This window comes from Microtus pennsylvanicus, chromosome 11, assembly GCF_037038515.1.
Source record: "Microtus pennsylvanicus isolate mMicPen1 chromosome 11, mMicPen1.hap1, whole genome shotgun sequence".
In the NCBI taxonomy this organism is placed as follows: Eukaryota; Metazoa; Chordata; class Mammalia; order Rodentia; family Cricetidae; genus Microtus; species Microtus pennsylvanicus.
The window spans coordinates 25,267,575-25,294,907 of record NC_134589.1 but is presented as its reverse complement, the minus strand read 5'-3'; the positions used below and the strand labels follow the sequence as shown (position 1 = coordinate 25,294,907).

The window sequence follows — 27,333 nt, the reverse complement described above, 5'->3', positions numbered from 1 at the left end:
TCTTGAACCTCTTCTATTGTGTGCTGGGGTGGCAGGGGCAGGAACAGTTGCCCTCTGCAGAATGCCATGGGAGATGAGACAGGACAGCGTTTAGGTCTTAGGCCACTGGGAGGTGACAGCCGCCAAGGGGAATGTAAAAGCTCTGGCACCCATGGGAGAGTCAACCCGTGAGCCTAGAGTCTGGGTAGCCTCTAAGAGCCATCCTGAAGGGAGTACCTAATTCTAGACAGGAAATGAAGACGGGTACTGGGTATAGACTCGTGTTTGGTTTTGCTTTTTAGAGACAGGCGCTCACAGTGCAGTCCAAGTTGGCTTGGAACTCACTATGCAGCCCAGGCTGACCTCAAACTCATTACAATCCTCCTGTCCTAGCCTCCCAAGAACTGGGATTAGAGGCATGAACCATACCACTTGGTTTATGCCCCCTCCCCTCTGCCAGACACAATGCTGAGGACTGAATGTACATATGCTACTGCTGAACTTCCTTCCATGGGGTCTCTGTGTTTCACATGCCCTAGAATGATCTCTGCAGGAATCCTCCAAGGAGACAGTACATGTCACCCTAAGCTGAAGGCCTGGTTGGCTCGAGAGACCCAGCTGCCCCAGGGAGTCCCAAGCAAGGCAGCTGCAAGCTTGCAGGAGCTGCTAGAAGGAGGAGGAAGAGGAGGAGGAGGAGGAACCGAGAGTGCAAACACGTGCAGGACCCGGGAGAGGCCATGGTTATCAACCACAGTTTCACTGGGAAGCCACCCAAGCGGAGGAAGGGGGAGGAAGAAGAGGCCGCCTGGAACTGGCCTCCACTGCCCAGTAAGGGTCAACTCTAGCCAGTGGGCTCCCCCTGCTGGACCCAATCTGTCTGGCCAGAAGCTAGGAGGGAGGAAAGTCTTGTACATCCATTTGCTCCCCAGCTTTCCTGTCTGCTGAGGTACCTCCTCCTGGGACCGACAAAAGGCAGAGAACCCTGATTGCTCTTTGAGCTGACGAGGGAGGGGGACTTGCTTGGGGGAGGGGGAGGGAAATGGGAGGCGGTGGTGGGGAAGAGACAGAAATCTTTAATAAATAAATAAATTAATTAATTAATTAAAAAAAGTCAGGTCAAGCATTAATGTCACGCACGGCCGACAGTTTTTATTACATACTTGCATGTTGGAAATGGCAGCTGAGATCAGGCTAAAAACTGGGGACATACACAACCCCCTAAAAGAGGTGGGGTACAGCAAGGTGTTCTCTTCAACAACTCATGTGCACATACTAACAAAGTCACAGTCCACAGCACAACAGCAAAAGAGGTGAGGGAGGGAGGGGAGGGTGCCTGGTGGGCAGCCACAGGGTCAATGTCCTTCTGGACCCAGGTTTAAGTAGGGGGATCAACGCAGAAGAGGAACCCTTGTCAGTGACAGAGGCTGACGCACACACCCAAAACGTCAAAAGAAGTACAGCGTCCAGAGTAACAAGTTCATGACCAACCAGAACAAACAGTAGTTCTCTGATCTTGGATGAGCCACAGAAAACACGGATTGGCCCAGTCTCCTTTCTGTGGTCAGTGAGCCATGCACGTCGGCAGCCTGATGATTCTGTTGCTGGAAACGGAGTCATACCAGCTGCTGCCCCCTCGATGGGCTTTTCCAAAACCCACAAACAAAGCCAAGGGAGATAATTATGAGATCCTTTGCCATTCGTGACTCTCTATGACAGGATCACTCTCTGCTCCAGCTGAGTTCGAAGGAGCTCAGGAGTTCGAGTCCTAGAGAGACTTTGACATAAAGGATAGGAAGGGAAATGGACTTAGTTTAAAAACAAGGACTAGAGCTGGGCCTGGTGGCACTGGCCTGTAATCACTGCTCCTCAAAAGACTGCGGCAAGAGGAACTTAAGGCCAAGACTTGACTGGGGTACACACACCGTGAGTTCAAGGCCAGCCGAGGCGACTTAGTCTCCAAATAAAAGGTTAAGAAAAAAATATTGGGACTATAGCTCAGCGGTAGTGTTACCTACAATGAGCAAGGTCCTAGGGTTTAAGCCCAAGCGCCCCCCAAAACAGAGAAATGTAGACCTGGCTCCCAGTCCTTTGCCCTCTTAGCAGTCTTTCCCCCACTCTCTTTCAGCTGATTTCAGACGATTCCCCAACATTCTGAGTCCAGAGTCACGGTGCAAGTCTCTCATACACCCAGTCTTCTTCCCCGTGGTGGGTCATAGGTCCCAAGGGGGCATCTCCTGCTGTCAGGCCTCGCCGGAAGACAATGCGGTCATGCAGGCGGTTGGTTTGGCCTTGCCAGAACTCTATCACCTGGGGGTACAGGATGTAGCCACCCCTACGGGAGAAGCAGAGCTTTATTGTGCCCTCCTCCTCTCTCATCCTAAACTCTCTTGCAGGAAGCTCCTGGGATGAGCTAGTGAGGGTTTCCCAGAGAAGGAGATCTGCCCAACCCCCCGCCCCGCCCCACCACCATGTCCCTTTTGGATGTCCATCAGGACAGGTGTCACTTACCAGTATTCCGGCTTAGGCACCTCTTGTTCCTGGTAGAGCTGCCCCAATTCCTCATTTTTCTTTCTCAGGTACTGTTCAGGGAAGACAGAGTAGGAGCCAGGCATGGGTGATGATCCACTTAAGGACTTATGAACATAGGTTCTGGGGCAGGACCCCGGCCAGGTACGGGAGACAGAGGGGAGCGAGGGGTTCTGGGGCAGGACCGCGGCCAGGTACGGGAGACAGAGGGGAGCGAGGGGTTCTGGGGCAGTGGTCAACAGGAGAGCCAGACAGAGGAGGCCTGTTTTCAGTCTTCCCACTCTTCTCCCCAGGGACAGCATCGTCTTTTTCTCTCTGCTAGATTGACAGGGCCCTGGCATCTCCCGGAGACAGTCCCTGGGGATGTGCCCAGAGCCTCAGGAATCAAGAGGATCATGCTGAAGCCCCACTCACCTCCCGATCGGGGATCACAGAACTTTGCCGACTGACCACAGCCCCAATCTGGCTGCTCTTGGGGCGGGAATGGAAGTAGTTCTCAGCGTCCTTCTCAGGCAGCTTCTTCACAGGGCCCTCCACACGTACCTGCATGCGGATGACCCTGGCTAGGCGATGCTGGGTCCTACCAATCCCTCTCACCGGTACATGCCCTGTTGCTGTTTTCTCTATCTGCTACCCCACCACTCAGCTCCAACCAGGCCGTCTGAGAGTGCGTGAGAGGCAGAATAATGTGCCTGGTCTGGGGACCCTCCCTGCAATCGTTTATAAATTGACCCCCGCCCACACAGTCCACAGGAAATTGTCTTGGAGATGCTCACTCACCTGCCGGTTCAGGGGCTCCCAGTAGAAGACAAGAGAGGCAAAGGGATTCGAGTCCTGAAACAAGAGGGAAGTCATAGATACCACTGACACAGGAAAGCGATACTCCCTGCACGGAGGAGGAAGGCAGGAGATGGAGGAGACTTTCGACAGATGCATTCACTGTTCCATCTCATTTAAATTCTCAAAGGCGAGCCTCCTGTTTCAGTTCTGAAGACAGGCTCTCAGGGCAGAGTGACGTGAAGTTCACACAGCCGGTGCTAGAGCCGGGTTTAAGCCGGCTTAATTCCCGGAGTGAGGCTTGGCCTCTCCAACCACCAGAGTTGTGGCGTTAGGTATGTTTGTTATTGTTTGTTTTGTTCTCATTGTTGTTTTTGAGATAGAGTCCTACTCTGTGGCCTGTGCCAATCCTCCTGTCTCAGCCTCCACACCCAGCTCACCCATAGAGCTTTGGGAGGTGCCGTGAAATGAACCCCAGGGTGGCATGACTAAATACAAATGAAACGCCAACTCCTGCGCCCCTTAGAACAGGTGTTGGGGACAAAACAGATTAAATAAAAAGCGGCAAGCTCTACTCCACAGAGATTACTGGGGAGCAAATATCCATCCTGTAACCACATAAAGAAATGCACATCAGAGGCTGAAAAGAAATGACAAAGTAAAGCTGTAAGGTGCCCTGTGGGCAAACACTGCCAGGGGCTGAGCCCCACAGGAATGGCAGCTGATTGGGTAGCAGTGATGGAGTGGAGGGTGTGGGTCATTCATTCATTCAGAGTACCAAGGTCCTGTAGCAGGAGGAAGCCTGAGCAGAGACAGGACAAAGCAGGGGAGTGGCAAGAAGACCTTGTAAACAGGGTGGAGGCTGGCCCTGCCAGCCCTGACCCTCACCAGCTCTTTTCCCTTCCGGCTCTCGTAGTTAGTGAAGAAGCGGAAGCCATCCTTGCCAAAGCCCTTCAGCAGCAGCATGCGGGCAGAGGGTTTTCCGTCTCTAGGGCACACAGCAGAGCATCAGGTCAGAAACCAGTCCAGCATTCTCACCCCTGAGCAACCCCTTCAGCCACGCCCCTTAGGGAGGCAAAAATCAATCGTGTAATACATAGCCACAAACTGGGGGGGGGGGGGGGGGGAGGAGTCAGAAAGCCAAGCTGTGGGGTCCAGTGCCATCAAACAATGCCCTTGGGAATTTTGCTGGAGGTACAAGTGTGATTCCACTGTCTGGGGCTCCTCGTGGAGCAAACAGCGTCTCCCTAAGGGATGTATGGCATACAACATCCCCGACAGCCACTTGCTCTTGAACGTCTAGCCTCCAGAAGTGTAAAAAGTAAACTTTTATTGCCTAAGCTACCCAGTCCATGGCACCTTACTGTGACAATGTTGAAAAGCACATGAGACTGGAAGAGAAAGGATCAACACCAAAGCGTGGAGCCAACTGAGCACTCAAAAAGAGGCAGTGATGGACGGACCTCTGCTCAGAGCTCTGGGTGATAACCCAGAGGGTGGTGTCAAAGCCCCATCTCCAAGCCTGGTGCTTTAGTGAGAAGGGAAAAGAGCAACTGAGTAGGCTAACAGATCTCTCGCCTGGTGGTGGTGGCACAAGCCTTTGATCCCAGCACTTGGGAGGCAGAGGCAGGAAATAATCTCTGAGTCTGAGGCCAGCCTGGTCTACACAGAGAAACTCTGTCTCAAAAAACCAGAGACAGACAGACAGATTTCTCAAAGGGTAGGACTGATTGGCGAGTCCTATGCCGGGTTTCAGGAGAGGGAAAGGGCCTCAGGAGCAGTCCCAGGAGATGAAGGGCGATAGGGCTTAGGCAGATACGAGCATGAGGGAAGTCAAGGGCGTGAGTAGACACATCAAGGATCAAGATGTATAAGGAGCTGCATTTTATCGCTGAAGAGCATTTAGTGATCTGGCTTTTTGGTTTACCAGCTAAGGACTGGTTTCCTGGGGCTCAGAGAAGATCGGTAACTCAGCTGGGGCTCTTTTAGTAGAACTGCAGACATACAGTTGAGTGCCCTTAGTTTAGGCCTTCCTACGTCTCAACCATCTGGACCCACCCACACAGGGGCCCACGGCTGTGCCTACCTGGTGCAGGTAGCCAGACACATAGCATTGGCTTCCCCTATGTCCGGACACTGAATGGCCTCCTCAAACCAGGAAGCAAACTGCTTCATGGGGTCCAGAGAGGTCAGATGAGACTCCTCAAATGCCTAGAAAGAGAGACTGACTCATTTAGTGAACACATAATGCTTTTTTTGTGCCTGGTATGAAGTACTTTTCAAGTGTAAATGCATTTAGTTTTCTATACAACCTTGAAACAAACCGGGCATGGGGGGGGGGGGGCACACGCCTTTAATCCCAGCACTCACAGCACTCAGGAGGCAGAGAAAGGGGGATCTCTGTGAGTTCGAGGCCAGCCTGGTCTACAGAGCGAGTTCCATCCAGGACAGGCGCCAAAGCTACAGAGAAACGCTGTCTTGAAAAACCAAACCAAACCAACAAAAACACCTTGAAATAAAAGTACTACCAGGAAGTAGATTCTGTGCCCATTTATAGGAGATGAAACAGGTATAAAATGACCCAGTAAGTTTCTAAGTCTCCTAACCAGGAAGGGACGAACCAGGGTTCGAGAGTGCCGAAGTTCCCGCAGGCCACCTCATCATTTCTCATGGGTTAGTTCTAAGCTTCACGAAGACCTATGTTTTAGACAAGCACTTCTGGAAATGTTCACACACAGTCACGCTTAGCAGATGCAGCTCTAGATCTCACATCCAAAATTGACCTCTTGGTCCCTGAGCTGAGGAGGGAAAAGGAAACCCAGCAGGTACTGAGGGAGGTAAAAACTAAGCTACCAGGTTAGCCTTGAACTCATTGTGCAGCAGACAGATGACCCTGAACTTTGGAGCCACCACGCCTAGTTTATTTGGCGCTAAGGACAAAATCCAGAACCTTTGTGCACGCACACAGGGCGAGAACTCCACCAACTGAGCTACAGACCCACCCTCCACCCCTTTATTGTTTTATACCGTGTTTTGTGACTTGTTTTGTTTTGTCTTTGTTTTTCGAGACAGGGTTTTTCTGTGTTACTGTCCCAGCTGTCCTGGAACTAGCTCTGTAGACCAGGCTGGCCTCAGACTCACAGAGATCCACCTGCGTCTGCCTCCTGCGTGCTGGGATTAAAGGCGTGCGCCACCACGGGCCAGGGTTTTGGGACTGTATATAGGTACTTTGCAAATGCCTGAATACAGGTTGGTGAGATGGCTCAGCCAGTAAAGGAATCTGCCACCAAGCCTGATGACTTGAGCTCAATCCTGGGTGACCTACATGATGGAAGAAAAAAAACCAATTCTTGAAAAACTGTCCTCTGGCCTATACTCCACACACACGCTAAATGAATAAAAACGTAAAACTTAGAAAAACCCTAGACCCACAGACCCTTGTAAAGTCGGTATTATCACTTTATGGATTAGTAAACTGAGGCCCAGAGACGATAAATTGCTCAAGGTGATATGGTGGGGAAAAAAAAAGCTGGGTTCCAACCCAGGTCGTTTCTGAAGTCAGTACCCTTCACAACGGCCTATGACACATCTTTTCCCCACGTTTTCCTCCCTAGTTGTCTCTGAAACAGCCTTCTGCCATCAGAGTGATCCCTAAATCCTGTTGCCCCATGAGTGGTCCCTGAAGCCCCAAAGCGCTCCTCCAACCCCTTGGAAGATGACTCAGGAACACCCCCTTTTCGTGCCCCGGCGTCAGCGGCTGCACCTCTCGGTCCCCGCGGTAACTCTTGCGCATCGGTCCCAGGTCCATGACAGCACCCCGACAGCACAGGTGACGGAGGTAGCCCGGCCACTTCGAAGGTCTCCTGAACGTCACGCTGACGCTCAGCAGCCCGTACGTCATGTAGGCAGCCGGCCACGTGACCCGGCGTCGCCTGATCCTGGGTTCCTCTGGGTTCGGAACCAATTGCTTAGCCTGGGTGCCTAGCCTGGGAAGAATTAGCTAGCAGCCCAGACAAGCTAACAAGTTCTAAATTCTCGGAACCAAGGTGCCAGGACAGCCAATAGCTGTCCAGGATCAGAGCTTGGAGACGGACGCGGAGAACTCATTGGTTTGAGTTTCCTGAAGCGAGACCAATTAGAACGAGAACAGAGGAAGTCAGCAGCCAATGGAAAGCGCCTCCAGGGACGGGAGCAGAGAGACAAGGAAATGCTGTCACTGCCGTTAACACGCACGTGGAGGGTTGTTAAAGGTATAGGGACCGCTGCAGCCGACGCGGGAGGGCGGGGCGGAGTCTCGGGAGCTGGAGAGGAGTGGTCTGCATTAAGTGGCTGAGCTACTGAAAAAAAGAGCCTAGGGCAGGAAGCACCTCCTGGAAGCGGAGGTTGGTAGACTGGGGAAGGAAACAAGGCTTTAGGGCCGGACTCTGAAGCAAGGTGATGGGACATGGAGAAAAAGGGGGTGGTCTGGTGGAGGGAAAAGACTGTGGCTTGAGAGTAGCAAAGGTAGAAACGGATTGTGGACCATATGGGACATGTGTTGAGGGCCTTGAGGGTGGGGTGGTACTCTGGGGATTGGGAAGATGCTCTGGTGTCATGGGGAAGACTGCGAGGTGAGAAGGGAGGCAGCTGAATAGAAAGAAGAGGGAAAATTGCGATCAGGCTACCCCTGACAGGAGTGGTATTCCCCTATGCCTTGGAATCCACTCCTGCCTCGTTTTCCTTAGGGGTGGGCTGGGCTCAGCGCATCCTATCCCTGGGCAGTGGATAAAACATACTGGCCACTGCGCTAACAGATGGAAGGGCTGCCCCTCTCCCAGGCCTCCTGCATCTTGGTTATTTCCCCCTTTTCACATTTTTTTCCTTCCTAGGTAGAGGGGAGGCATAGTTCATGGTCAGTGCCAGCAATAGCCAGCTGAGGATACAGAGGACGGGAGCCTGCAAAATGATTTCATGCTGTAGATGTAGGACTGAGAAGCAGGTGTGGTGGAGATGACTGTAGCCCTGGTGTCTGTCAGCATCTGGAATGGGAACCACAGGAGCAAGCCATCTAGACAGGCACCTAGACCTGTGTCAGGTAAGGAACTTCTTGGCAGGCTTACGTCTGCGGCGGGAACCTGTCATCCTATGTTCAGAGCTTGAATCAACGGAATCTGCTGCCCAGAAACAAGACGAAGCTTGCTGGGCATAGTGATGCGTGTCTATACATAATCTCCGCACTCAGTTGAAGGCCAGCCTTGGCTACATAGCAAGTGTGAGGCTAGTTTGGACCCCATAAAATCCCGTCTTGAAAAAGACAAAGCTCAGTTGTATGAGTCTGTGGGTTCTCTGCCGGTTGGCATTTTGGGGGCTATGATTGTTTCTCCCATGAACATGATGGAGACTGCAGTTGACCTAAGTAGTCATTAGTGTTCCTTGGACAGCTCCACTCTGGGCTACACGTTCATTGGAGCTAGAGTTTTATAGGCTAAGACCGTAAAGTCGAGAGTGTGAGCTGCATGTGGTGCCACACACCTGTGGCTCCAGCCCTTGGGAGACTGAGGTGAAAGGATCATGAGATCCAACTTGACTACATAGTGACCCCTGCCTTTAAAAAAAAATCTCGTGAAGCCTGTGGTGGTGGTGGCGCACACCTTTAATCCCAGCACTTGGAAGGCAGAGGCAGGCGTGTCTCTGTGAGTTCGAGGCCAGCCTGGTCTACAAAGCATCTCAAAAACCGAAAAATCCCACGAGATGTGTATTTTTGTGTCCTATCCATCTGATAACCCTTTGCTATAGACTATCTTTGGGCCAGGCGTTGAGTGAGGTCTTACTGTTACCAAAGTGAAGGCAACAACATGGTTTCTGTCCACAGTGGGGCAGACCTATGAGCCAAAGAGAATCGCAGGTGGTAACACGTTTCTGTTAGGCAAAGGGAAACGGAATCAATGGGGACAGCCAGTCCAGACAGGCTTCAGCGGAGGCACTGACAATAGATTTGTCTCAAGGAGTATTTGTCAGATGGGCCTTGGGACAGGTGTCAGGAAGAGGGAAAGTGGCCGGTAGTAGAAGAAGATATACCTGGGGAGGCAGAGGCAGAGGCAGGCAGATCTCTGAGTATAAGGCCAGCCTGGTCTACAGAAAAGCCAGAAAAAAAGGAAGAAAGACTTCATTCAGGGCTGGATAGGTAGCTCAGTGGCAAAATGCTTTCCTTCCACCACCATAAAAACAAATGCAGGCCGGGCGGTGGTGGCGCACGCCTGTTAAGCCCAGCACTCAGGAGGCAGAGGCAGGCGGATCTCTGTGAGTTCGAGACCAGCCTGGTCTACAGAGCTAGTTCCAGGACAGGCTCCAAAGCCACAGAGAAACCCTGTCTCGAAAAACAAAACAAAACAAACAAAAAAAACAAATGCAAACCGGGAGGAGGGGATCGCTGGGTTTGCCAGCCTCTCCCTTTCCTTGGCATTTATCTAGGAAATTTGCTGTGAGCTCCTCTGTTTTCCCTTTGTCTCGAGTTAACAAACAGGCCTGTGTTGTGTGTTTCTGCTTGGTGGGATTTGGGGTCTGAACCACAAAGCTGCCCTGCGGTTGTGTAACCAGCAGCAGAACAGCCGTGGCTGGCCCTTCCTTTAGTCTTTTTTTGGAACGGGCACTGCATTTTCGTATTGGTACTGCGTGCAACTTTTTAGTGTTCTTCTTTTCTTGAGAGAGGCCTAACTCAAGCCAAGCAATGTCTTGCAAAATTGCATTGCGTTTCACAGAGAACTACGCTGCTCTCTCAGGATGAAACTGAGAAGTTTGGGGTTCAGGAGCTGTTTCCTGGCTGTTTGCTTCCAAAGTCCACCCCCCCTTTTTTTTTAAAGACAAGACAGTTTATCACTATGTAACTCTGACTATTCTGGAACTTGCTGTCTTGCTGTGTAAATCAGGCTGACTACAAACTCCTGCCTCTTGTCTCTTTAGTACTGGATTAAAGTCATGCATCACTTTTATTTATTTTTTATATTTATTTATTATGTATACAATATTCTGTCTGCCTGCAGGTCAGAAGAGGGCGCCAGACCTCATTACAGATGGTTGTGAGCCACCATGTGGTTGCTGGGAATTGAACTCAGGACCTTTGGAAGAGCAGGCAATGCTCCTAACCACTGAGCCATCTCTCCAGCCCCCATGCATCACTTTTATTTATTTTTTAAACTACTTTTTCATTCAATTGTCTGATGAGATTATTGCTTCTTTCTTTCATTTTCTTTTTTCCTTCAAGACTGAGTCTCACTATTTTACTCTTGTTTGTTGTTGTCCTGGGACTCATTCTGTAAATCAGGCTGGTCTTGAACTCACAAAGATCCTCTTGCCTCTGCCTTCCAAATGCTGAGATTAAAGGTATGCACCACCATACCTGCTGTTTCGTTTTGTTGTTGTTTTTTTTTCTTTTGCTTTTTGAGACTACGTTTCTCTTTGTAACCCTGGCTATCCTGGAACTGCCCCAGTAGACTAGGCTGGCCTCAAACTCAGATTCTCTCCTGCCTCTGCCTCCCTTAAATCCTGAGTGCTGGGATTAAAGGTGTGCGCACCACTGCATGATACTGGTTTTTCTTTTTAATTTTAGCGATCGGATTTGTATTTTGGAATCTTGCTCTGGTGACCAAGTGGATGACAAGGAAGGGAGGGTGAGACCAGTGGCAGGAAGCATCTGGGAACAGCTGTAGTATTTAGTGTTATTCAAATGGAAGCTGGAGGTGAGGGGTGGGGGAAGCGGTGTGGCTAATGCATAAGTATTGAGAGGGAGTGTGGAGAGGGGATCAGCTCACCAGGACTGACTCTAGGCTGTATGTGGGTGCTGCTGCTACTTATCCGTGGTAGAAGTTTGGGGGGCAGATGAATCCATCAGCAGAGCTGTCGAGGGTTTATGGGACACTTGTGTTTGGCCCGGATGGAAAATGGAAGCTGGAGCCTAGAAGGTCATGAGCCTCCAAAATGGCACTTAAAGCCGTAGGAACGGGCACTTAAAGCCGTAGGAACGCTGAAGCTGTATGAGAAGAATGGCTCGGAATTTGGGACGGTAGTGAAATGAGGCTGTCATGGTACCACCTCTAGCGCTGCAGGAGGGAGCAGGGCAGGGTCTGTTCCCGAACAGTGGGGTGGGCTGGGGACTGAGCTCAGGAATTCTCAGCCTAGGTGAATTCAGCCTAGAGCCACAAGGCACACAGAAAGGTGAAGGTTGGCTTCCCGCCAGAGCAGCTTATCACCCCAGCTGCACCTGAGCTCTTAGGGGCTTGCTGTGGGTGGGACTTGGGGAGGCCCCACCTTATCAGTGCCCTGCCTGTGGGGCTGTGTGGCTAAGCCCTTCCTCCTGCCCCGAGATGGCTTCCCTACCTGGTCTGTGGTCTTCATCCAGTGTAGCTGCTGTTGTCCATGAGCCTGGGAGCTTCTCTGAGGTGGAGTGAGGGAGATTACGTGGCTTCTGTGGCTCCATCTAAAAATCTTAGCCCACAGACATGCTCAGGAAATGCTCATCTGTAGTGAAAAAGGACGCGTCCAGGTTCAGTGAGAGACGCTGTCTCAAGGGAAGAGGACATCCGGTGTTCTCTGACCTCTGTGTGCGGTTGCCACCTGTCCTGTGATTGCTACGGTCCCTTTAACCCCAAAGATTTCCGCCAAGGGCTAGAGAGGTAGCCTAGCCCTGAGGGCTCCTTGGGCTGGTGAAGGAAACCATCCTGTCTGTGGAGGACAATGTATAAGATGCGCAGCCTGAGAGGAACTGGAGTGGGCACTGCAGTGAGTACCTCCAAGACCTTTTGCTTGAGGGAGGATGGATGGAGCCCTTCTGACCCTGCAGCCTTCAAGATTAGGAATGAAGAAGCACAATGAGACCGGGAACAGAATGGTGCCCAACATGTGGACAAGCACATCCACAGAAAGCCTGAGAGAGCCTGGGAGCAGAGTTAAGCATGGCTTCTTGGTAGCAGCGATTTCTCAAGATTTGCTCTGCTTGCTAGAGGCAAGCACATCTCATTTAAGAGAGGCTTCCTGACTCAGCTTCAGCTGCAAAACCTTGAAGCTTTTTTTAAGAAGTCCTGCCACAAAACACTTAAATGGTGTTGATGAAAAGCTGACTGCATGCTTTTTGGTGGTGGCAGGGACCTTGAAACACCATAGAGTTGTGGCAATAAACATGACTCCACCATGAGGCTGGAATCTCAGAAAGCTAAAGAATGGGCTGGATCCAGCCATCAAACCCAGCCATATTGCTTGACAAATTAAAGACTTGTGTGGTCAGAAGAAAGAGAGATATATAGTAAAGATGAAGAAAACCTCTAAATGGTTTCAGTGTGTTTAAAAAATATATATAAGCTTGGGAGAAAAAAGAAAATAGGATAAAGTCCTTAAAGAAAGAGAGTAGTTGGGTGTGGTGGCACACACCTTTAATCCCTGCACTCTGGAGGCAGAGGCAGGCAGATCTCTGTGAGTTTGAGGCCAGCCTGGTCTACAGAGTGAGCTCCAGGGCAGCCAGGTCTACACAGAGAAACCCTGGCTCAAAATAAATAAATATATATATAACCAACCGCCTCCCCCCCACACACAAAAGATATTTGGCAGAGGAAATTTTAAGATAAACATAACATACATACTACTCTTGGTCAGAAATATATGAAAAAAAAATGTTCAGTTTCTTAAAAAAAAGATGTTTAAAATTGTGAATGAGGCAGATGCAGAGAAAGGAGAAAGCAGTTGTTCCATAAACTAGATAAACTGATGATTTGAATCAGAATGGTCTCTATAAGCTTATATATTTGCATGTTTGGGCCCCAGTTAGCGGAAGTGTTTGGGAAGGATTGTGGGTGTGACCTTGTTGGGGGAAGTGTGCCACTAGGGTGGGATTCGAAAGCCCACATCAGGCCCAGTGTCTCTCTCTGCCTGTTGCAGATCAGGCAGATGAGGATGGCAAGCTCTTTGCTACTACTCCAAAGACGTGCTTGTCTGCTTCCTGCTGTGATGGACTAATCCCTCTCCAAGCGTAAACCAGCCCCCAGCTACATGCTTTCTGTTCTGGCTTTTGTGGGCACTGCATGCATGTGGTGCAGATACATATATGCAGACAGAATGCTCATGCACATAAAAATAAAAAATCCGTTTTTTAAAAAAAAGAGGAGGCTGAGCAATGGTAGCATATGCCCTTAATCCCAGCACTCGGGGTGTAGAGGCAGGAGGATCTCTGTGAGTTCAAGGCTAATGTGGTCTACAGAGCAAGTTCCAGGACAGCCAGGGGCTGTTACACAGAGAAACCCTGTCTAAAAAAAACAAAAAGAAAGAAAAGGGGGGGGGGCAAAACAAATCCCCTATGTGTAGTGGTACATGCCTAGAGACCCCACACTCAGGAGGCTGAGGTTGGAGAATCTTGAGTTCAGGGCTCCCTTGAGTGCTATGTAGTAAGATTGTCTCAGAAAGTCAAAAGAAAATGAAGCAGTCCATTGCTTGGGTTTGCCTTCAAGAAGTGAGTCTTTCCTACCCTTGTCCAGGAAGTAAGCCTGGAGTCTGGGCTGAAGAGCTGCAGTGTTGCCTGTGAGGGGAGTGGAGAGGCAAGGATACAAGGAGGTACAGATGACCTAAGAAAGGAACTTGCAAAGGAGCAACCACACTCGGGTTGTAGGGGCCCCTAAACCTCTGAGCGTGGCTGTACCTAGTTGTCAAGAGCCCCTTCAAGTGTCTGGTGGAGGTCCCTTGCTCAGAGGAGAATGGGCACAGCAGCCTTGGCCACTGCAGCTCTCAGATACAGGATGGCTTAAAGCCAGACAAGGCCCCTGTGCCAGTGAACCCTTGGTTTGTGTGTGTGCCCATGTGCTTGCATGTGTGTGCCCATGTGCTTGCACAAGTGCAAAAATACTCAGGTCAGGGGTCACCTTTGGATGTTTTTACTTAGGAGACATCCACCTTGATTTTTGAGACAGGTTCTCTTTCTTGGACCGATTAGCCAGTCCCAGAGACCTGCCTATCTCTGAATCTCCTAGGACTGAGATGATAAACATACCACCAGGATTTGCTTTTTTTTTAAAATGATTTATTTTTTATTTATGTGCATTGATGTCTTGCCTATATGTGTGTCTGCGTGAGGGTATGTCTGAACTGGAGTTATAGACAGTTGTGAGCTGCCATGTGGGTGCTGGGAATTGAAAGGGGGTCCTCTGGAAGAGCAACCAATACAAGTTAACCACTGAACCCTCCTGGGCTGGCTTTTTATGTAGGCTCGAACTCAGGTCAGGTCCTTATGCTAGCATAGCAAACACTTTACCCATTGAGCCATCTTCCCAGGTAGGAGCCTTTCTACTCCTTGATCTCGTGCTAGGTAGGACATGTTCTCTTCCTTTTAAAACTCGGGCATCCAGGGACTGGAGAGCTGGCCCAATGGTTTAGAGCTCTCCCAGAGGACATGGGTTCGGTTCACATGTGGACTCAACTTGTCTGCGCCTCAAGCTCCAGGGGATGCGAGGCCTCTGGCCTCTGAGGACACCTACCCGCATGGGTGCATGCTCTCATGCACACACACACCCCCTATGGATAATTTAAATAATAAATTTTTAACAAACAAAACATTCCAGGCATCCCACAAGAGACAGGGGTAGAATGCCACAGCCTGTATATCTGCGTTGTCTCCCCGAGAAGGGAACTCCCATATACCAGCCTGCTCCTTCCAGCTGTGCGGTGACATCATTTGTTTGGTTTTTGGTTTTTGTTTTTTTGAGGCAGGGTTTCTCAGTGTAGCCTTGGCTACACTCGGTAGACCAGGCTGGCCTCTCAGAACCACCCGCCTCTGTCTCCTGAATTCTGGGATTAAAGGCGTGCGCCACCACGCCCTGCTAACACCATCCTGTTCACAAAGGAGGCCAAGGGGTCAGCTGGAGGTAAAGCAGACCTTGAAGTCCCCAGGTTCCTGTGCCTGAGGTAGTGTGTGGCAGAAAGTGGTCAGCTGGGTTTTTTTGCACTCCCAGGATTCAGAGCACAGCAAGACCCTTCCCCAGCCTCCAGGGCTACGCTGAGATGCAGGCTGATGGGCTAATAAGGCTTCTGTGCCAGGGTTGATCCAGCTGTTGGTCTAATAATGGCTTGAGAATAGGCAGCACGGGGCACCCTCTGCTGACAGGAGCGATTAAGGGCAGAGAGCCCGGATCCAACTGTGATCCTTGTCCTTTTTACTTTTCAGCTATGTGGGGGTTGACTGGCCCTGGGGAAAGGCTGTTGGCTACTGCAGGTGGCTGGCGACAAGGCTGGAGTGCAAGGGAAAGAAAGGCCAGCGCAGAAGTCTCGGCACACAGAGCTGCGGTCCTGGCTGGTCTGAGGGTAAGTACAAAGTGTCCAGTTGTCTAAGTGTCTGAGGCAGACTAGCTTCCTTTTTCAGGCTTACACACGAACGCATTTCAAATCTGACTAAATCACAACCTATGACTTCTGTGTAGTCCAGTCAAGATGAAAAAGTCCTGAACACAACAGGCATGGCCAACCGGTTGTCCTCTCTGAGGAGCTGGGTCTGGGGACAGAGGAGAAGCAGAAGCCAGAGCTGGTCAGGGTCTTCTCTCTGAGAGAAGCTGGGCCTCTAGCTGCTGACCCTGGAAAGAGCTCTCACTCGATGGGAACTGTGTTTGGTGTAAACCCAACCTTGTAAGCCAAGTTGGTTTTTTTTTCCTCCAAAGATTTATTATATATACAGTGTTCTGCCTGCAGGCCAGAAGAGGGCACCAGATCTCATTACAGGTGGTTGTGAGCTACTATATGGTTGCTGGGAATTGAACTCAGGACCTTTGGAAGACCAGGTAGTGCTCTTAACCTCTGAGCCATTTCTCCAGGCCCAAGCCAAGGTTCTTAACTCCTCTGCTAGCTTTTAATGGACTAGAGGCAACTGCCTTCCTCCAGGGCTGGAGCAGGATAGAGGAGTTAGTCCACCAGCTCAGGAAGTCCCTTCTAGGATTTGTCTCTGTGGCTGATGCAAGACTGGTTAGTGGAGAAGGAAAAACAGACATCTGCATTAATCTCTGGGCTCTGTGAAGTCCTGCTCCGGAAGTCCCCAGAGGTGCTCCAAGCACTCCTCTCCTTTGGGGCTATGGTTTGGACTTGCTAGGGCTAGGAGGGTAAGTAGAGAGTGTGAGGCTCCCTCCTCAGGAGTCCCTACTGTGGACTCTGAAGGAACAGACAAAGGGAGCCCAACCGCCGAGAGCAGACTTTGCCGCGGGCAACTAAATTTATTAGCGAGAGAAATTTTTGTTAGCCCAGCACTGACCAACAAAATACATCATTAATAAAGGATAACAAATCTGTCACTTAATTAAGAAAACATCCTCAAGCAGTTACAACAAAAAATAAAGTTGGATTTTTGTTTAATTTAAAAGCCTCAAAAATAACAAGCAATATGTTTTTTTTTAAAACATGTCGTAGACACAATCGTCTATTATACAATATACACTGTACACAATAGAGCTCAGGCAGGTAAGGTGACGAGATGAAAGGATGTGGAGGGAGTCAGAATGGAAGTTGTTTCCATGTGAGTCCAGATCTGAGTTGAAATGTGTCATTTAGAAAAGAATTGTTAGTGAGAAAAAAACTCCTATGCTCAGCATTGCCCCTGAAACCCTAAACTGAACGCAGGTGAGGGGCGGCAGCTAGTAAAGAAAGGAAGAAGGGAGCAATTAAATAAAATGTCTTTAAAGCACACACATACACAGTGTTCATCATCTGAAGTCCGAGAATAAGGCAACGTTCTCCATAGAAAAAGGAGTGGGAGGAGTCCGCCGGCATCTGACCTTTCAAATAGGAAGTTGGAATGTCTGGAGGAGAGCCATGGCAGGGGCTGGGCAGTGGAGTGGAGGCAGCCTCCCAGCCCTCCGCAGAGGTGGGAGTCAGTGGGAGGCTGGGTACAGGGCCCCGGGGTGTCCCTAGTGGCCAGGGGAGGTAATTGAGGGGGACAAGAAGGCAGAGGATTGGGGGGCATGGCACAATGGGACTCCGGCAGTGTTGGGGCAGGGCATGGATAGGGGGCTCACTTTGCTCCTCGACGGAGTGAAATGCATGTTTTTCCTTTGGAAATAAGGGTCCCCACGCGTCCTGGTTTAGAACGTCTCATTGGGCATGGCCAGTGTGCGTAGCCTGGGCAGGCCAGGAGCTCCTGATGAGAAGGGAAGGGCCTTTGGAAGGAGGGGAGCACAGGAGGAAAGCCCCTCCCTGTGGGGACACAGCCACAGAACAGGAGTGGGGTGAGGGCCGCCCAGGGCATTTGTGGGCACCTGTCCACCACAGACCCAGGCCAATTAGATGGGGATTCCATCTTCAGGGCCTCTTGCTTCAGCTGGCCTTACAAGTTCTTCGTGACTAGGTGGGTCTTGTAATGTTTGGTGAGGTGGTCACTCCTCATGAAGCGCTTCTGACACTGGGCGCATTCGAAGCGCTTGTCCCCTGGAAGAGGAAATAACTGTTACCAAAGAGCCCACGTACAGACACTGCCACAGTCCCAGAAAGGAGAAGCACACGGGAGAGCCCGGGAAAAGCTGACCTGGCCTCATCTCCGTATGCCACTAACAGGGTCCTTCCTGTCATCTTCTGATCTCATCTCTCTGCCCCAGCTGTCCCTTCTAATCCACCTCGTTCCAATGAGTTCCTTGTTCCCTGCCCAGACTGTTCCCTTGAGCCTCTGTGTACCTGCTTTATTCTGGACTGTGTGCCTAGGAGTTTAAACTTTGATCGACATCCTCCTTTCAGGAAGACATGCTCACCCACCAAGTCTGGACCATACTGTCAGGGTATTTATACTTCTGCCTCTGAGGGGGTCTGATCCAGCTAGAAGCTGTAATTTTGGGTCACATGTCCCCTGACTCCAGTCTCTGCTCAGCAGGGCACCATTCACTACCTTGTGGACACTGGGCACCTTCTATAGGGTGCTCTGTATTTGTGAGTGCATTAAAGCAAGGAATGTGATAACAACCTTGACACCAACCCTAGCAGGCCTGGAATACCAGCATTCAGGAGACAGGAGGACCACCAGAGTTTAAGGTAGACCTAGGATACACAACAAAATCTTGTCTTAAAAAAAAAAAAAAGCTGGGTATGTTGATTTACACCTGTAATCCCAACGCTTGGAAAGCTGAGACAAGACAAAAGAGAGGACTGGCTTAGTTCACGAAGATTCGTGCCTGCCTGTATCCCAAGCGCAGAGGGCTGAGTCAGAAGGGGTCAAGTCCTAAGACAAACTGGTACATCACAAGAACCTATCTCAAAAAAAGGGGGGTGGGCTTGAGAGTCTGAGGGCTTGAACTGGACCCCAGCTTGCCCACCACAAGCCACTCCTCCAAGCGTCTCCAAGGCCTTCCTGGGATTAACTGAAGTTAGCTGAAAATGCAAACCACAGTGCCTGGCAAACCTCTTCAGTGCTTGGTGGGATTTTCTGATTTATTTTTACTTGTGACACAGTCTCTCATGTTACCCAGGCTGGCTGTGAATTCCTGATTCTCCTGCCTCAGTCTCTCTGACAGGACGATAGCTGCCCAGCTCAGAGCTTGTTTTTTTTTTTAAAGATTTATTTATTACGTATACAACAGTCTGCCTCGATGTATGCCCACACGCCAGAGGAGGGCGCCAGATTTCAGTACAGATGGTTGTGAGCCACCACGTGGTTGCTGGGAATTGAACTCAGGACCTCTGGAAGAGCAGCCAGTGCTCTTAACCTCTGAGCCATCTCTCCAGCCCCAGCTCAGAGCTTGTTAAGCAGCTCTGCAGAAATGACAAAAGGTGACCACGCTGTGGAGTTCAGCCATCCGACTCTGGGCAACAGCTCAGTGCCTTGGAGGAGCTCCATGGCGGTCTGCATGGCTGGGGACGCTCCTGAGCAGCCAGGGTGGCGGTGCACAAAGGGTAGCTGAAGGGCACAAGGAGACTGACCTGTGTGGGTTCGAGCATGTCGCTGGAGCTCATCACTCCGTGTGAACCTCTTCCCACAAAAGAACCAATTGCAGACAAAGGGTCGCTCGCCAGTGTGCAGACGGACATGGGCCCGAAGCAAGGATGTCTTCCGGAAAGTCTTTCCGCAGTCTGGGATGTGGCATACGTGCTTCTTCTTGCCCTGCTCTCCAGACCTGAGGGGGTTGGGTTGACAGTGGGGAGGAAATGGGAATAGGGAGGGGAGAGAACGAAGAGAAGCATAGGAGTCAGGTCAGAGAGCTCAGGAGAGCTGGGAGGCAGAGTTGGGAGCTGCCACCTGTCCACAGAGCAACTGTGGAGCAGGGCGTGTGTCAGGCTGTGGGTTTGGCCCTGGGTGTCTGTTACCTTTTCTCCCCATCCTTGCAGTTGGGACACGTGCAGGCCATACGCCGCCTCTTCTCCCCTGGCTGGGCCTCTCCAGCCAGGGCCTGCTCCATCTGCAGCTGGATCTGGGTGGGGCTCAGCCCACTGATGGTCAGGTTGTTTCCAGAAACATTCTGCACTGTCAGCTGCTGCTGCCCTATGGAAGAGAGAAGGACGCGGCTCAGGAAAGGAAGCCCAGGCCAGACCTTCTTCCTCTGCCTCCTGCACAGGTTAAGGATGAGTCATGGCAGCTAAGACTTTGGAGAGCAGTGAGAGCCAGGACCTCTCCGAGATTCTAATGCTTCTGGCAGGAAACTCTCCTAAGAACTTTTTATTAATGACCTTTGGGAAAATCACTCTAGGCTACCTTGTCCTCCCTCTTAGTGTCTCCTAAAAGTGGACAAACCAAATGCATAAAATGCAAGATAGAAATTCAGTAGGGAGGAAGAAAGTCGTGACCTCAACCTGGACAGCTGCCCTACTCCCATGCAGAATGAAGACCACCTCTGATAGGCAGCTCAGCTCACCCTCTCTTCCCTAGGTTTCTTAAAGATCTACTTACGTATTTTATGCATATGGGTGTTTTGCATGTATGTTTATCTATATACCAGAAGAGGGCATCAGATGCTATGGGACTAGTTACAGACTGTCGTGAGCCAGCATGTGGGTGCTGAGATTTAAACCCAGGCTCTGGAAGAACAGCCAGTGCTCTTAACCACAGAGCCATCTGTCCCTGTCCCTCTTATTTTCAAGACTGCATTCACAGCATTTATCCTCATTGAACTCGTGTGCAGCACAAGCTGGTCCTACTGTCCAGGACACCCTTCTCTGCCACTAAACCTCAGCACCAGCCTTTCTCTTTAAGAAGCCTTCCTTAGCAGAGAGTTGGTGGCACACGACTTTGAGCTCAGCACTTGGGAGCGGAGGCATGAGTTCAAGTCCAGCCTGGTCTACAGTGTGAGTTTCATGACAGCCAGAGCTACACAGAGAAACCCTGTCTCGAAATGGCTCAGGATTCCCACATGCTGAATACAAAGCCAACACCCTGGCTGCAGGACTTTCCCTCACCGCCAGTGTTGGTGATGGTGACAGGCACACCCTGGACTTGGACTCCATTGATGTTGATGGTCTGCATGGCCTGAGCAGCTGCCGCCAACTGTGCAGCATTCAGACTGATGATGCTCCCAGCAGGTGCAATCTTTGGCAGGGGTCGCTCTTTTCGGAGAATTGCAGCTGAATGCTTTTTGCTGGTGCCACTCAGTTGGGGAGCTCGGGGTGCAGGGCTGTTACAAGTGGTGGTTGAGGTGGTTGCAGTTGTTGTTGAGGGGCTGTCCTGGACGAGGACTGTCTGCACCTCACCAGAAGGTGTGCGAATATAAACCTGAGGGACCAGAGAGGAGAGAGTCCTGAGAGACACGGCACCGGCACCTTCACACAGCCTTCCTTGTCCAGGGGCAAACTGGACACCTCCGTCATCCCGTCCTCCAACCAGCCCAAACATGTATTCAGACAATACTGATGTTCAACAGGACAGTAGACTGGCATAAACAGTTACTGACCTGCGACCAAACCTTTAAAAAAGCACAACACCCAGGCCAGCCTAACCTACATAGCAAAACCACTTTGAAGGGGGAGGGGGGCTCTGTGTTTAGGAGCATCAGCTGCTCTTCCAGAGGACCCAGGTTCCTCTTATCCACATGGCAGCTCGCAATCATCCGTAACTCCAGTTCCAGAGGATCTGATGCCCTCTTCTGACCTGGGGCACCAGACATTCACAGAGTACACATACATACACACAGGCAAAACACTCATACACAGAAAAGATAATACATCTAAAAATTTTCAAAGAGAAACAGGATATTTGTCTTATCTGAAAATGTCATCACTCTTCAAAATACTAATGAAATACAAAGAGGAAGAAAATAATTTTTATCTCGTGTGTGTTTATGTGTGCACGTGTGCTAAAGCACACTTGTGGAAGTCACAGGACAACTTTGGGTGTGAATCCTTGCCTTCTACCTGTGTGAGGCAGGGTCTTGTTCATGCCTGGATGCCCGGCTGGCTGGCTCACAGAGCTTCTGGTAGCTCTGTCTCCTCCCACGTGTGAGCACTGCAAGGGCAGGTGCAAGCTACCGTCTCCGCTTTATGTGGCTTCTCACTCTGGTCCCCACACTTGCATAGCATGCGTTTCACCCTCTGAGTGGTGGGAGATGTCTCCAGACACACAGAAGAGTTAACTATTAAAGTGCACATTGACACCGTAACCACCCCAGCAAGGGGACAGCAGAATCCGGCACACATCCACTCTGTGACACTGTACTAAAAGCATGCCACAGCCTGCACCTGCTCATGCGGGAAACATCACGCGAACACACAGTAGCCCACCTGTGGCCTTTGAGGCAGCAGGGTCATGCCAGTCAAGTTAAAAAGGAAGCGGGGCTGGGGATAGCTCTGAAGCAGAGCACTTGCCTAGGATCTAGAGTCCTGAGTTTAGTTCCCAGCCCCATAGAGTGGGGTGTGAGGAAGTGTCTCAGATAAGAGACGTGACAACCACATGTAAGGTGGACAAAGTCCTTAAGAATTATTAACTGGAACATGCAGTGAAGCCTAAATGGAGCCTCCGAATTACACCAGCATCTCACTACTGATTTCATGAGTTTTTTTTTTTAAGCTTTATTTATTTATTATGTACACTGTGTTCTGCCTGCATGTTATGCCTACAAGCCAGAAGAGGGCACCGTATCTCTTTCTATATGGTTGTGAGCCACCATGTGATTGCTGGGAACTGAACTCAGGACCTCTGGAAAAGCAGCCAGTGCTCTTACTTGCTGAGCCATCTCTCCAGCCACTTGGCATCTAAAGAAAAGACAGAGTTGAACAGCTGGCACAACTACTTAACAGATGTAAAAGAGGGGAAGTAGAAGACGCGACAGCAGCAGATGCAGAAACAGCTGTGAAAGCGGCCTTCTGGATGCTGGCCTGACCAAGAGGCGAGGGCACAGTGTGATGAGAACAGCCAGAATGGAACGTCATCATGTTAAGTGAAATACAGCAGGCTCGGAGAAACCTCACGTGGGATCTAGACTAGAAGGCACACACACACTCCCACATGCACACACACAAATGAAGCACAAGAGAAACCATGAGGGGTGAGGGGAGAAGAGGGTGAGCACAGGTGGAAAGCAGCAAGTATGGCGGCTCACACCTGTGATCCCAGCATTGACGCTGAAAAAGGACTTCAAGTTTGAGGCCAGCCTGGGCCACGCAGTGAGGTGAAGGCCAATCTGAGATATACAGTGGGGCGCTGCCTCAGAAAAGGAAAAAGCCTAACTGTCCTACCTGTGATCTTTCTTGTCAGTTTGTCCTCGTGAACTTTCCCACTTTACTGTGGTTCTGACCTGAATTCTCATTCTTGCTGCTGTTGTATGTAATTTTATGATAAAAACATTTTATTACAAAAGTATTCGTATCTACCCCACAGTCATGCCCGGAGCTACCCCACAATGAAGGAACACAACAGACAAGATATCCCTGTCCCATCTCATTTCTATGGATCAGGACTACTTGGCCCAAGCCCCGAAGAGACCCCAGGGCAGGAAGTCATTCCCTGCCCACCCAAATGATGGTGACTCCAACTTCCCATCAGATCTGGCGATGATCTGCCTCAGTTTCCAAAGCAAGCCAAAGGGTGAGCAGAGGAGAGGGAGGCGGGGCAGAGGGACTATGGTACCTGGGTTGGCGCAGACTCCGTTGTCTGGATCTGAAAGTTCTGGGAGGGCTTCTGGGGAACGGTGGGGAGGGTTGCAGAGGCAGCCTGCACCACCCGCAGTGCCTGCTGGGGGATCTGCACCACCTGCTGCTGCTCAGCCTTGGGTGGCACCACTTGGACTTGCTGGACCACAGCTGGCTGGCCCCCACCAGGGCTTTGGACAATCAGCAGGTTATTTCCTGCCTGGATGATGTTGTCTGCTGTGGTCTCAATCAGCACTGTCTCCACCTGCTCAGCCACAGCCACTGATGGCTGCGAGACAGGAAGGCTCTTCTTCCTGGCTTTTTTGTTAGTCTTAGACAGTGGGGTGGGGGGGCTCTCAGTGAGGAGCTGAGCGGGGGCCCCAGCATCACTGGTGTTCACCAGGTTGTTGACCGGCAGGGTAAGTGTTACATTGCCGCCCCCACCTGTTAGCTTCACCACGTTGGCCCCACTCTGCACAGGGGTGGTAGTTGTATTTGACTTCTGGACAGGAGCTGGCTTGATGGGCACAGGCTTATGGCCAGATGATGAGGGGGCGATGATGGCTTGGTTGGTGCCTGGGATGATCTGGATCTGGTTGGTGAGATTGGGCTGCATCTGGATGGTCTGGGAACTGTTCCCTTGAATCTGCGGGACTGCTTGGTACTGTATGTTTGCATTTGATCGGCTCCCTTTGTTGATCATAGTGGGGTTCTGGATGGCAAACACCAACTGCCCTCCAGGATAGGAGGCACTCAACTGAGAGCCCTGAATCTGAAGTATATTTCCTTTAGATGACAAGATGCCAAAGCTGTTCTTGCTGGGACTGAGCGGAAGAGGGGCTGGTTTAATAGGCACCAGTTTCCGTGGGGCCGGCTGTGGGGGAGCAGGAGGTGTCACTGCAGCTTCAACAGCTGGTGGGCCAATTTTGCTACATGTCGCAGCAAGCAGGGCCAAGGGAGACGGCTGGGAGTCCTGCAAGAACCAGCAGGGGACAGGAGTGAGATGGTAAGACAACCGTCTGCCACAGTGATCCCAGCAGCTCTGAGAGCTCCTCCCCACCCATTCCAGGCCATCACCATATCCCCATGGCCCCTTGCTGTGGTTCCCACTCCATAAAGTGAAGGAAAAAGACAGGGAAGGTCTCTCAGGGTGAAACCCCTCCCCTCCCCACCAGAAGTGGCCCTGGCCATGGCAGACCAACAGCATGAGATGCTTTCCTACTGGTCTCGCTGGCCTAGTGTTAAGGATAATGACACGTCCTGGATCTCAGATGGGGTTTTATTTTTGGTCTTTTGAGACAAGGTTTCTCTGTAGCTTTGGAGCCAGTACTGAAAACTAGCTCTGTAGACCAGGCTGGCCTCAAACTCACAGAGATCCGCCTGCCTCTGTCTCCAGAGTGCTGGGATTAAAGTCATGTGCCACTACCACCCGGCTTCCCCCCCCCCTTTTTTCTTTAAAGATTTATTTGTTTATTATGTATACAGTGTTCTATCTGCAAACCAGAAGAGGGCACAGATGGTTGTGATTGCTAAAATTGAACTCAGGACCTCTGGAAGAGCAGTCAGTGCTCTTAACCTTTGAGCCATCTCTCCAGCCCCCTAATGTAAGAATTTAACATTACACTACTTTCGGCCTTGTCTTTATTATTTACTTTATGAATCTGAGTGTTTTGCCTATAAGTATGTCTGTGTATCACTCAAGTGCCTGATGGTCTAGAGGCCAGAAAGGTGTCAGATCCCCTTTGACTGGAACATGGAGAGTTGTGAGCTGCCATATGAGTTCAAGGAAATCAAACCTGGGTCCTCTGGAAGAGCAGCCAGTGCTCTTATCCACTGAGCATCTCTCCAGCTCTTTCACCTTATTCACTTTTTAAATTCTAAATGATTTATTTTTATTTTACATACAATGGTGTTTTGTCTGCATATATGTCTGTGTGAGGATGTTAGATCCCTTGAACTGGAGTTGCTGACAGTTGTGAACTGTGGGTACAGGGAATTGAACCCAGGTCCTCTGAAAAAACAGTGCTCTTAATCGCAAGGTCTCCCACCGAATCTGAAGCTCACTGAGCAAGACCAGGTGGCCAGTGGACTATAGGCATGAAGTACCATGCCCAGCTTTTTACATGGGAACCTGGAATGGAACTCAGGTACCCACGCATGTGCAGCAGGGACTTACTAACAGCCTAGCCTCAGGAACGCCAAGTTTAATACTGCTCTTTCTGCACAGCTTTGACACTTTAGCCAAGTGGTTGTGTCTCACTTCAGAGAATGAGGATACGTGGATCTTCCTGGGTGTTTGCAGGCAGAGTAAGGTGGAAAATCCACCTCACTGTTCCGCCAGCCTCTGGCCCCTGCCCTCAGAGCCCACTGTGCACTTGCCTGGGTAGCAGCAGTAGCAGGCTGCAGGTAGTCACTAGGACTGACAGCAGCGGTAGCGGCCATGCTCATCTGTGGATCTGCTGGGAGAAAGATGGAGCAATAGGTAAGACACCTGAAGAGAACCCAGGGCTCCTTGCCTCAGCTTTTCATTTTGCCTCTCTCGCTGCTTCTAGGGGTGACCATCTCCTTTGCTCACACTCATCTATCCAGGCCAGGCCTGCCTTCATCACATTGGGAGACTCTGGGACAGGCCGCTGTTTCAAGACTGGCTATGGTGGGTCTGGAGCACCCCCTGCTGGACAACTCTAAATCTCTCCATTAGGGGTAAAGTCTTGTACTAACTGAAGCTACCAGCTCAATCCAGCTGAAGCTAGATGCAAACCAGTTTGGGGGTTGAAGAAAGGCTAGGCCAGCACTCCTGAATAGGACACCCATGTCCTTTTCTAAATAAGCTGCAAGCTCAGCCTTCACACAAAGACACAAGGGCCCCACGAATCAGTAGATGGCAGCTGGGTAATTCCTTTATGTGAATTTTACACCTTTACACTAGACAATTGATATAACCCATAGGGAAGAAGAATGAACACTGAGTAAATCCTATTGTGCATAGATAACTATATATATATAGCTATATAGTATAACTATATAATCTATAATATATAGTTATATCTCTAACAGATTTTTCTCAATTCACTGTCTTTTCTCATTTTTCCACAATGATGAGCCTCCATAGCCACAGGTTCTATATTCACATATTCAACCACCATGCACCAAAAAACGCTGACTCTAATCTGCAGATGATTTAAAGTATATAGGTGTGTAGCTTATGTGTAAATTCTACAAATTATATAAAAAAACTCTTTTTTTTTTTTTTTTTGGTTTTTCGAGACAGGGTTTCTCTGTGGCTTTGGAGCCTGTCCTGGAACTCACTCTGTAGACCAGGCTGGTCTCAAACTCACAGAGATCCGCCTGCCTCTGCCTCCCGAGTGCTGGGATTAAAGGCGTGCGCCACCATCGCCCGGCTATAAAAAAACTCTTAAACATTTATGGATTCTGGTATCTCCAGGGCTCCTGGAACCAATCCCCTGTGGGTGCTGGGGGACCACTGTATCCTCTTGTAATTTTTAAATTTTATTTTTACTTTATTTGAGACAGGGGTCTTATACCATACCCCAGGCCCAGCCACTTATTTTCAATAAGGGAGGAACTAATAAATGAAGTATCTACCTTGCATTGAAGTTTTATTTAAAAGGTAAACAAGCCAGGGGAGGTTGCACACTCCTTAATCCGGGGGGGGGGGGATTTCTCCTTAATATCAGCCACTAATGTTTCAGTTCCTACAGAAAGGGACTGAAGGTTATGATCCAAATCAGCTGTTCCCTCTTCCATAGTAAGGAATTTCTCCTTAACATCAGCCTGTACCTTTTTAAAATTTTGCTCAGTTGATCGAGTCATGTTAAACAAAGATCTGTTCTCTTCCTGGAGAACTTCAAACTGATTCTTGAGAAGATTGTTGTCATTCTCAATTGTTTTTAAGCGTTCAATCTCTGCCTTAAGAATCCTGGATTCGTCTCTTAAAGACTTTATCATATTTCTATTATCAAATCATTTAGTGCCAATGAAAACTACGAATCCCAGAAGGAT

The 27,333-nt window shown here is 50.1% G+C and overlaps 2 protein-coding genes and 1 long non-coding RNA gene across 6 annotated transcripts in view; 1 reads left to right on the top strand and 2 right to left on the bottom strand.

Moving 5' to 3' along the window:
* Positions 1 to 1,102: 1,102 nt before the first annotated feature.
* On the bottom strand, positions 1,103 to 7,327 carry Pnpo (pyridoxamine 5'-phosphate oxidase). Its single transcript, XM_075990935.1, has 7 exons — positions 7,046 to 7,327; positions 5,369 to 5,493; positions 4,171 to 4,270; positions 3,286 to 3,339; positions 2,920 to 3,048; positions 2,488 to 2,558; positions 1,103 to 2,311 (listed from the first exon to the last, which is right to left on the bottom strand). Exons 1-7 carry the CDS (start codon positions 7,181 to 7,183, stop codon positions 2,143 to 2,145), a joined length of 786 nt encoding a protein of 261 aa, XP_075847050.1. The 5' UTR covers positions 7,184 to 7,327; the 3' UTR covers positions 1,103 to 2,142.
* LOC142860128 (uncharacterized) lies at positions 7,311 to 25,704 on the top strand. Of its 3 annotated transcripts, XR_012912298.1 has the most exons (5): positions 7,562 to 7,664; positions 8,151 to 8,356; positions 15,458 to 15,594; positions 23,060 to 23,266; positions 24,796 to 25,704. It is a non-coding gene; the product is annotated as an uncharacterized LOC142860128 (long non-coding RNA). The 3 variants fall into 3 exon arrangements; XR_012912299.1 differs by lacking the exons at positions 7,562 to 7,664; positions 24,796 to 25,704 and adding an exon at positions 7,311 to 7,532 and having other exon boundaries at positions 23,060 to 23,313; XR_012912300.1 differs by lacking the exon at positions 24,796 to 25,704 and having other exon boundaries at positions 7,642 to 7,716; positions 23,060 to 23,313.
* The window catches only part of Sp2 (Sp2 transcription factor), a 26,395-nt gene continuing 15,670 nt past the window's right edge, over positions 16,609 to 27,333 (bottom strand). The window contains exons 2-7 of one of the 2 annotated variants that reach the window (XM_075990933.1): positions 25,690 to 25,769; positions 23,309 to 24,283; positions 20,647 to 20,959; positions 19,561 to 19,735; positions 19,177 to 19,370; positions 16,609 to 17,697 (exon numbers count right to left, since the gene is read on the bottom strand). In XM_075990933.1, the coding sequence (XP_075847048.1) occupies positions 17,597 to 17,697; positions 19,177 to 19,370; positions 19,561 to 19,735; positions 20,647 to 20,959; positions 23,309 to 24,283; positions 25,690 to 25,769 (1,838 nt within the window). In that variant the 3' untranslated portion in view covers positions 16,609 to 17,596. The remainder of the gene's footprint in view (positions 17,698 to 19,176; positions 19,371 to 19,560; positions 19,736 to 20,646; positions 20,960 to 23,308; positions 24,284 to 25,689; positions 25,770 to 27,333) is intronic. The other variant, XM_075990934.1, reaches the window with a different exon arrangement.